Below are 11,442 nucleotides of genomic sequence, written 5' to 3' on the forward strand. Positions count from 1 at the left end.
CCAGTTCCTGGGGAAAGTTCCCGCGGTGGAAACGCGGCTTATGAAAAAAAGTGTGACTTATAGTCCTGAAAATAGACAAATTTAACCATCATTGGGAAGTTTAAACAGCATAAAACATTGTTTTCTGACAAAATATGCATGATAATAAGGTTGAGTTGATGCGTATGGAGACTTTCGTGAAGTCTCATTCACAAATTATTCTATACAGCATTTTGTTAAAGCTCATATTAAATGTTTAAACTTGAGTTAGCCACACTGCATGTCTATTTCAAATAAAATGCATACATGTTCATGTTTTAATCTAACATCCTGATGTTAGAAAAGCTCACGAACATATTATGCATCTTCTACCCTCATACAGTTATGCATCCCAACACAGAAAACATACATTTCATCCAAAACACAACAATAGGATCTCAGCTTAGATAAAATAGATTTTTGTCAAAATGTATCACACCATGTAACCTTTATCAGTTAATATGCACTCAAAATACTATGAAACATGGCATTGGACTTTGATTATGCTCTGTTAAGAAGTATTGAACTGTGAAGAACTACTGACTTATTAATAAATGCAGCCTGTATGGTTAACTCATTTATCCATTTCCAGGGTGTGTGTGTGTGTGTGTGTGTGTGTGTGTGTGTATGGGGGGCTAAATCAGGCTAAAGCAACATTTACATGTGAAATTAGCTCATGGATAATCAATCACACCTGCTTTATGCTGAAGCTAAACTAAAATGGTGGATCAAATAAAATTCTGTTAATATTGACATTTGTCCTACATTGATAACTCCAGTCAGTTATTTCTATGCGAAGTTTAACCTTTATTCAAGCCTCACGTATTTACTTGTACAGTTATACAGAAATGTTATGGGTTCAATAAAAGTACTTTCCACAGAATCTGTACTGTACATACTGTCCATCACCACAGACTTCATTCTGACTTGTCCCTCAGTTTAGTATAAATGCACTTAAATTAAAGGTCTATGGCGCTTTTTTTTTTTTTTTAGAAAAGTTAAGTTCTTATGTTGTTAAAGCAGAGTTGAATAAATACCCTTTTGTTATCCTTGGCTTGTGGGTATTCTGCAAAAGATACCATTGTTCACAGACAAGATTAACAAGCTATTTGCTCATACTAATCCTATGTTAATACATACAATGCTTAGGTTTTGTGAACCATGTGCTTAACTCAGCGCATTGTGAATTATTGACAAGCCTCGACTTCCACTGTATGTGCATTTGTGCTTGTTTGCACTAATGTAAATTATTTTCTGCATGTCACAGATATTGCCCATAGCACTCAAGCTGTATTAAAATCCCTTCTTCAAAATTCAGCGTGACCGACACAAAAGCAGAGACTCATCACAAGCTTTACTTCAGTCCAGTTATGCATTCGTGCAGTGGTTACCTTGAGGTTTAACTTGCAGAGTTAAAGTCTAACTTTATTCAATAGAACCGGGGCGGATTTGTTTTTAAGATCATGTCCTTACAGTGAGAACGCTCATCTGGTCATAAACATTTACTTTGCCATTATACACTACCATTCAAAAGGTTGGGGTCAATAAGATTTTTGAAAGAAGTCTCTTCTGCTCACAAAATGCTACTTTTCATTACAACGTATTCCTGTAATCAAAGCTGCATTTTCAGCATCAGTGTCACATGATCCTTCAGAAATTATTCTAATTTGCTCAATAAACATTTCTTATCATCAATGTTGAGAACACTTAATATTTTTTGTGGAAACCATGATAAAAAAATATGCAAAGGAGCAGAATTTGAAATATAAATCTTTTGTAAGAAGTCTACTCTTTACTGTCACTTTTGATCAATTTAATGCATCCTTGTTGAATAAAAATATTAATTTCTTTCAAAAGAAAAAAAACCTTACTGACCCCAAATTTTTGAACAGTAGAGTTTGTTTTAACATGACTAGTGCGATAGAATTTCTTACTAAGCTTGTCTGCATTACCGGTACTTTCAATCTTTCAACGATGATGCAATGCCAGTAAACCCAATACAACTTTCACACAAAGGAAAGAGGCTGTTTACAAAGAGATACTCGCCCACTGGAATTATGTCTGTAATGCATAACTAAACATTCTTAGGAAACATAACGGCTCTAACAACAAAACTGAGATTTGAGGCAGAAATAAAGTGGATTTTGTACCGTAAACCTTCAAATAATAGCCGAGTCCCAAATAGACGCCGGTCTCTTTTACACGCCTGGTGTGGCTACAGCTTTGGATAAATAAAGGCCGGTCTCAAATAGAGGCCTGGTCTGTTTTTTAGTTTCGGTTTGTATTTAATCTTCTAAAACCCGTCAGATCGTCTGTTTAAAGCAGTTCTATGGTGCAGATTGCGCACGCAAGAGAGCCCTGCGCATCTGGGCGGGAGCTGTTAGCGCTAGCAAGGCAGGCAGAGAGAGTTAGCGTCGTGACGCGCGTCTATGACAACTCGAGGTATCACACACCGGACGCGCACTTTGTCAGTTTATGGCCAGCAATATTGTTATGTTTAAAGACATTATGGAATTAAGATCATGTCTGTACTATGTTATGATTGTACTGTACAATTAAATACAATCGTTGCTTAGTTTGCAGTCTGAATTTACTTTATCTCAAAGCGTCCGTTAAATGAATGAATTGAGAATATCACCTGAAAATCTGATAACATCAGCAATTTTCATTCAACCAGCAGATTTATGTAAATTAATGTAAAACTAAATGTATATTGCAGCACAGGGTGAAGTCTCAACACTAAATTAAAGGCCTGTCTCATGTAGACGCCTGTCTCAAATACAAGCCGGTCCAGTTCAGCGATTTGGGAAAATAAAAGCCTGGGCTATTATTTGAAGTTTTACGGTATATTGTACACAAAGTCTTCTGAAGCCAAACGATAAGGTTTGTCAGGAAATGATTAAAGTTATCCGCTGAAAATCTCTCCGTCTGAGCTCTAAAATGAATTCATGCATGTTTAAAAAAAAAAAAAGGCTTCTTTAGAATTGCATTGCTCAATATAGTACATCACAGACAATTTGTCACATGACTGTCTGGTGGAAAACTGATTATTTGTCAGTGAATAGAGGAAAGAAATTAATAAATGATGCCAAATTTTCATTTGAGTGAACTTTTCCTTTAATTTGGCAAAGGATGAATCACGTCACCGATAAGCATTCATTTGTACAAGAAATCCTGATCAGAAAGTCAGAATTTAATGTGAATTATAATGCAGTTACTGTACCTGCTGAATCCTGCTTCTTGGAGACTTTAGTATCTTTGCTCTTCTTTGATTTCTGCAAAGTAATAAAAAAACAAGAATCGTTTTTAACACAAAAAACAGTGCTTTTAAAAATGTAGTGAATGTTTTGTGCTCGTTCAGTTCAACATTTTCATTTCCTCTCATCTCAGTGAATTAGATTACGGATATGGGTGTGCATTAATGGTGCTTTTTAAATCGTATTTCCCATCATGCACACCCCAAACACCACCGTAATTCTACACCAGCAAGGCATCAGTTTACTTTAGCAGTTTTAGCCTTTGTTCGGCGCTCCTCCATGGCTTTCTGCAGCTTCTCCACATCCTCTTTAGCCCCGTTCAAAACCACAAGGTCTTCTTCTTTGAAAGGATCTCCACACTATAAAAAAAATACAACAAGAACATGAAAATTTAAATTAATTAAAAATGTAATTATTTAAATAAATTACTGTTTTTGGCACACAAAAACATGTATACATGTTTAAAAAATAAGGGCCCACTTTATATTAAGTGGCTTTAAGTACTATGTACTTAAATTGAAATTAACAATTTGATACAATGGACTTATTGTGTACATACATGTTTTTAAATTGTACTTATATTTTAAAAATACCTGCATGTATTTACAGCTGTAATTCATTTATGTAATTACATTTGTAATTACACAGTTGACCCGTCCCTTATAACTTAACCCACCCTTATACCAGCACACCTGTCCCTAACCTTACCCGTATCACATCTCAATAGCAGAAAAAGTGTTTTACAATACAACATGAACATTGTACTTGTTTTTCGATGTAAGTACATAGTACTTAAAGCCACTTAATATAAAGTGGGACCAAAAATAAAATAATAATAAATACCATGGTTTACCTCAATCAGTTTCAATCAACAACTAACATCACTGTGTTCCCTGATATGTAAATGTAAATGTACTTTATTTATATAGCACCTTACATCGACCACTAGGTGAACCAAAGTGCTTTACAACAGATTAAACAACAATTTAAAACAACCATACACCAAAAACACAAGTACAAAAATAAATGAAAGAACAAATAAAATAAAATAAAAAATATAAACATGCCACCACACTAGGTACTAAAAGCCACTTTAAAAAGATGCGTTTTAAGTCTTGATTTAAAAAGGCCTAGATCAGTAACGATACGCATCTCACTACAACTAAAGTGTTTGCATTTTAAGGTTTGACTAGCTGGTTATTAGCAAACTGTAGAACATTTGTACAAATCACGACATAATTATTGACTTGAGGCATGAGCAAACTTTACCACTGGGGTCAACCTTTGCTAAAATGTTGTATGAGACTAAATGAGGCGTATGATTCATTCAAAGTTATGCTATTTACACATGGAAATATATTCATGGCACTGTCTTGGACAGAAGAAAAATCAATGGCATTATAAGGGATTTGCATTGCATTTTAAAATGATAGAGAATATATAGAGCAATCAAACCTGGCTTAAGATCTAAGCAATAGATAATGCAGCTTCACTGGAAGAAGACGTAACCTATTTAGTCTTATTTGCAAAAGTTACTGGCACACAAACATTGATAACTACTGTAAAAGAAACCTCTCCTGAAGGTGATAAGACGATCCTGTACTTTGGTGAAAATACACACAACTAGTCGGTATTATCTACTCAGACCCTAAAATTCAATATTTCTGTGAGTAATATAGGTTGCTGGACCAATGCAGATTTATTTTCCCCTTCTCTAAAGTGTTTTTCTTTTTTTTTTTTTTTCTCTTGTGCACCAATCCCACAGTTGTATAGATGATCTCTTAGTAGATAAGAATCACATATCCTCTATTCCAACAAACCCGTATCCAAGTATTGTCATGTCCAATCATGCTTTTTTACTCAGTTTTCCCCTGTACTCTTCCTTTAAGCCCTGGAGGCTGAATCCCCTGCTTTTTAACTTTTTACTAATTTGCTACTTATCTAAATAAAGAGATAGAGTTTTACCTACAAATTCACGATTTGCCTGATATTTCAAGGTCTATATTATGGAAAGCATTGAAAGCATATTTACATGACAAAATAATATATATATATATTTTTTTTCTTATTCTAAAGAACAAACAACCATGAAGCTCAAATACACTTAAGATGAAATTAGCCATAGCTACCAGACCTGACTTATATAAAGAGAGACTGCGTCTTCAAACTGAAAATAACTTTTTTTAATAATAAAGTTTGTTCTTAAAAGACAAGCTCTCAATTTTACTGGGTCCACTTCTTGTGGCAGTTTATAACGAATCCTTTGCTAGTAAATCCCTTCCTCCAACACTTCACTTTCTTCACTTTCTTTTCTTCAAAAAGAAAAAAAAAAGATCTTACCCTTTGTCAGTCTTAGAGGTCATTTTCACTTTCATTTTTGAATGTCGACTTTAAATTATAGTTTGAAGATCGGGCTCTATACTCATTGCAAGGACTTTGGCTAATATGTTAAAGTGATCAAATGACATTTATTCATTCATAGTCGTAACGTTTTTAATCATTTGCAACGTCTTTATAATGTTATATAAACAAATACTCAGCCAGATGAACATGAAGTTATAATCTCTCTCCATGATAAAAAATCGTTCGAAAGAGTAGAGATGAAATACCTCTAACAGTTTGGCTTTTCAGAAGACTTAATTTCTTAAATTATGTTGTTAAATGCTTCTCCAGTAGCTTCTATATGCACAAATACCGTAATACATATTCAGAGTATTTCCCTTTGCAGAGAGTCACCAGACTCGTTTCTCCCCTTTGTTAAACCCTTGGCCGTAGCACTTTGTCAGTCTGGTAGCTTTTGGGTATTACTCGGAATGGGATTGAGCATTAAATTTCATTATATACAAATTAGGGCTGTGCGATATATCGAAAATATCAAAATATCGCAAATTCGCATATCGCGATATGCATATCGTAATGATTTGCGATAAATGAACAAAATAATACAAAGCTATATAGTTTTACGACACAGATCATCTGACATGCGGACGTTAGTTGTGTGTGTGCGTGCGCATAGCGCCCGCGTGCTCACTGCTCTGACGTCTGACCATCAACAAGCCAGCACGCAGTGAGTGACGCGCTCATAGCAAACTAATATGATAAAATGAGCCAGCCTGAGACATCCGCAGCTGCTGCCGACGATTTAGTGCCAAAACGAAGAAGCACCTCAAAGATATGGCAGTTTTTTGGATTTAAAAGAGATGACCACATGCAGAGCAGACTGAAGTTATATGTAAAACATGTAAATCTCGTGTAGCAACGAAAACGGGAAACACTTCAAATCTGTTCAGTCACCTCAAAGCAAAGCACAACGATTTGTATCAGCAATGCTCGGCAGAAAAATCTTCAAGCTCAGGTGAATCAACCCTCGTTCACCAACCCAAGCAACAATCCATATCATCAAGCTTCGAAAGCATAACACCATATCCTGTAAGTTCCCGCCGTCATAGTGAGATAACCAAGGCCATTAACGTTACACGCTATCTGGCAAAGGATATGGTTCCGATCGCCACAGTCGGGAAACCAGGGTTTTTCTTGGCAAAAACAAAACAAAAAGAGAGCAAAGTAGTAACTCCACTGTTTCTCAAGTGTTTTTGTTTACTTGAATGTTCATGTTTTCAGGTTGATGTAGGCCTAACTATATAGTGGAGCAAAGTATTAGTGATATTTTTATTTTCTGTTTGTTTACATTGTTAAAATGTAATTGTAACATTTAAATGTAATGTTAAAATGTAATTTGTGTTAATGCAACATAAAAAAAACTGCTGTTGTTCACTTTCAAAAGTTGTAGTGATTTCTTTCCCCTAAATAATTTGAAATTTTGGTTATATGATTTCTCTTAATACAATTTTAATTGATTTTAGAAAAATAAATATCGTATCGCATATCGAATATCGCATTATTTAGCAAGATATCGCATATCGCATTTTTCTTCAATATCGCACAGCCCTAATACAAATTATATTTTGCTAAATATCTCTTTGATTCATAATCAGTACCCCATATTATCTACATTTTAGAGGAGCTTGAAATTCTCAAGCTATAAACTCAGCATGCATAAAAGTGATTTATTCCCAGTCCGTCTCTCCGCATAGATTATTCCTCTGTCCCGTTCAGAGAGGGCTTTAAGTACCTGGGTATACAAGTCACACAATCATTTACTGATTTGTTTAAAGCTAACTTTTGCCCGCTCTTAGATCGTTGTAAATATGATTTTATGAAGTGGTCCAGTTTACCTTTGTCTTTACCTATCTTAAAATATCAGCTTTGCCATGCTTCCTGTACTTATTTTCTTTACTAAATTAGACATCTTTATTTTTTCCTTTCTGTGGGGCATTTCCTAATTTATTATTGGGCAAGTAATGATCAGAAAATTACATACTGGGTGACTGACCTAGACCAACAAAGGAGAACAAACACGTAGTAAATTTGCGATTATTAGTTTGCACTTCACTCCCTTTGATATATATTTAAATCTCAAAATATATATTAGATCTCAAAATCAATAAAAAAAATTGTCTCGGTTTAGGAAGCATTTTGGCTTGCATACAGCCTCTATTTTGGGCCCTATTGCTCATTTCCTCCTTCCTAGGAATCCATTCCCGTGTTTAGTAAAGATAATGGGATCAGGCTTTTGAAAGTTTTTTTTTTTTTTTTTTTTAACAATACTTGTTTTTTAAGATCTTGAATGTCGTTTTGCTTTGCCAAGATCCCTTTTTTTTCAGATTTTTGCTAATCAGAAGCTTCTATAAAGAAAGGATGTAACTCCATTCCAGGGCTACTCCCTTCCTCGACCCACTGAAACATTGCTTCATTTATATCCAAACAGCAAGAGGCTTATTTCATGTACATACTCTATTACATCCTTTATAGATCCACCCAATTTAGATGGTACTCGAAGGGCCTGGCAGAGTGATTTGGCATAGGCTTTACAGAGAGAGAATGGGAGAATGCTCTGGGCCAGGTACAGTCTTCATCTCCCTGTGCAAAACACAGTCTAATCTAATTAAAAATACTCCAGACAAACTCAAAACTAGCTAAGCTTTATCCCAAGGTTAATCCCGCATGTGATAGGTGTTTGCATTCACCCGCCACAACAGCTCACAAGTTTTGTCCTATAATAATATCTATGTACGGAAATTCCTATTAATCCTGAAACAAAACAAATGAGACTTCTTAATAGTGTTTTTGGCACTAGGCCTGAGGACAGACAAAGTCATTGCCTTTACTTATCTTTTGGCAAGGCATTTAATTTTATTACAAAGGAAGAGAGCTGATCCCTTTACACACAGTAAAGCCCCTTTCACACAGCGCGTTGGTCCCGGGAAATTGCCAGAGTGCCTTCTGTGTGAACGCAAACATGTCCCGGGATTGATGCCGGCATCGATCCCGGGGTGGGGACCTAAAACATTGCCGGGATCATTCCCGGAACGCTCCCTGTGTGAACAAAAGCCAGGATCAATGCCGTAAGGGGTGTGCCGTGCCGTGCCGTGCCATGCCACCATGTTGCTCTTAGAAGAAAGTTTGTGTTCGTCATCAACAAAGAAAGAACGAAAAAATGTCTGCAAACTGGAACGAAGCAGAGACCAGGAGCTCCTCACTGTCCGCGCTGAAGCTGAGAGCGCTCGCCAGCTTTGTGGACTGGTACGAGATGTGCTAGTGTACATGTTTTCGACGCGTACGTTAAGCCTTGTTTATACTTTCGCCTGGCTCCGCAGCGCGAGTCTCCGCAGACAGCGCGCGCACCTCTCCAAACGGTCGTGGCGTTTATACTTGACGCGCTCGCCGTTGTACTATTCTTTGAAACAACAGGGGGCGACTCGAGTAATTGCCCTCTAAAACATCAGGAATCGGTGAGAAGAAGAAAGATAAGCACGTGACAATGTTTATTTTAGTATACCACCACCAATACAAAAATAATAGTGTAAAACCCAGTAAACCCTGAGATAATTACGTGTGCCATTAGAACAAAATATGTGTAGGCTAGCCTATATGGGAATACATGTAGCCTATGTATACAACTAAATTAACGATCTCTTAAAAAAATTCTAATTTCGCTAAACATTTCATTAACTTACACATTTGTATTAAACAGACTTTATGTTCATTAAAAAGGCTTTTTATGCTATTGTATGCTCATCTTTTAAATGTAAGCAACTAATTTAGACGCGAAAACTGGGTGCTGGTGTGATGAGAAGGTCGTGCTCGGCCAGATTCGGCTCGAAGTCGTTCATCTTCAGATGCGGAGCCCACACCGCAATCACGTCATTTTTGACGCGCTCGTGCGGACGCGTCGAGTATAAACAAGGCTTTACACGTCTCATCCTGACGTCACGTGTCTTTACGGGATCTTACCGGGATGTGCGTGAATGCACTCACAGATCCCAAAAAATCACTGGCAGTGTAAATTAACCAAAATCAAGGAGGATCCCGGGACAAATTCAGGGTCACATTATCCGTGTATTTTCCGGAATCTTTGTGTGAACTCAGTTCAGTATCCCGCACTATTCAGTATGAGAGGTGGCTTTATGTACGCACGTTTTGAATGTGTTCGCAGCACAGAAAACAGCGCGCGAGTCTTCTTGCGCTTGAATGGTTTTAAAATGCACACAAAGGAATCGATAAGAGGAATCCAATTCCTGACTTTAAGTAAGATTCAAGAATTGGAATTGATATTACATTCTAGGGATGCGGTATCGCCTCCAATACTGCCATTTTTTCCGGATCGGGTATCGGTCAGACGAGACCGATCCAAATCCGATATTATTGTGCGTATATACTATTCTGTGTTAAGCCCCACAAAAGCCACAAGCACATTATAAAGCACCATAAAGTTTCCGTGCACTATATTATAAGTGTTCTGGAGACATTATATAGTATAATGTGAGATAGAAATCAACATTTAAGTCATTCAATTCAAGATCACGTAAACTTTTCCCTCCGCTGCGGCTGTCAATCATTCTCCATTCAGCATCAAACAGCGCGTCGCGTTCAGTTACGACTGTCAACACGATGAAACCCTCTCCAATTTGATTCAATGTTACTATTATTATACTTGATCGGTAGATAAAGGTCTATGGTTTTGCATAAAACAACTTCATCTTGCTGGACTTTATTGCTGTATTGCTTTAGTATCATGTTACTTTCTACCAGGTGTCTGTTAGATGAGATCACAACACTAACGTTAGAGTAAGAGCATTATAATTGTTCTTCACGCGCACAGTAACTGAAATGTAAAACTGTTAAAAGAAAAGGCTCAATAAACTATTACATAGATAGATACTGTATAACTACGCATTAATGTCTTACGCAATGAAAGATTATTAGCCTTTCTTGTTCTGTCCTATCTACCATACGTTGCTGCCTCATTAAACAGCTGATATACATTTAAAACATGTCTCAATTTTATAGTAGGCTAAAATAATATATAATATATAGTATATAAAATAATTTGTATAATTCATGCAATTCACTAAATGTTTTTTTCACTAAATGTTCAGATTTTATACAATTATAGTGCACGTGATTTTTAGCACGTGACTAAATTTTACTGCGGAATTATCCACTAATCTAGTTTATAACAGCATTTTTGTCATAGATTATGATAATATTTTTGGGGGGATTTGTTGTTTTTCTTTATAATGAAGTTGTCTGTATTAAGTAGATTGTGTTTAACACACAAAAGAGTGATTATCAGTTCAACACACAGAGTTATGGAAATTCTACTTGATTTAAAAAAAAAGTGCTGGTATCGGTCGGTATCAGAAAAAAAAATGTTATCTGTGCATCCCTATTACATTCCCAACTAGTCACAATATAGAGATATGAAAATGTCGTACAAAGCAGGTATACCTGCTATGCCTGAAAAACAGAAACAATTTTGCACCAATGACTAAGTTAACTGAAAGCCCCCCACACACACACACATACACACACACACGATGTGAGGAATTCAGCAGCAGCCATTGTCTTGCACACAAGCAGTTCTGGCAAACACAAAAGCGCTAATCTCTCTCGCTGATCAGCAAACACCGGGTCGTCGGCTCTTGGGCTCACAACAGATCACATCTTTTCCCTTTCGGTGCTCAGGTGGGAAAAAACAAGGAGGTAATGATTCTGGAATCATATTTATCTGGAAACCAAGTGCCAGACAAAGAGTACAGGAGGC

At 36.5% G+C, this 11,442-nt stretch overlaps 1 protein-coding gene across 3 annotated transcripts in view; it reads right to left on the reverse strand.

Annotated features, from left to right (window-relative positions):
* The window catches only part of rtf2 (replication termination factor 2), a 39,682-nt gene that overhangs the window by 4,228 nt on the left and 24,012 nt on the right, over positions 1-11,442 (reverse strand). For all 3 annotated transcript variants that reach the window (XR_013799474.1, XR_013799475.1, XM_079627592.1), the window contains exons 6-7: positions 3,521-3,634; positions 3,242-3,293 (exon numbers count right to left, since the gene is read on the reverse strand). Coding sequence is in view for 1 of the 3 variants with exons in the window: in XM_079627592.1 (XP_079483718.1) it covers positions 3,242-3,293; positions 3,521-3,634 (166 nt within the window). In the remaining 2 variants the exon portion in view is untranslated. The remainder of the gene's footprint in view (positions 1-3,241; positions 3,294-3,520; positions 3,635-11,442) is intronic.

This window comes from Phoxinus phoxinus, assembly GCF_949152265.1.
Source record: "Phoxinus phoxinus genome assembly, chromosome: 11".
Lineage (NCBI taxonomy): Eukaryota > Metazoa > Chordata > Actinopteri > Cypriniformes > Leuciscidae > Phoxinus > Phoxinus phoxinus.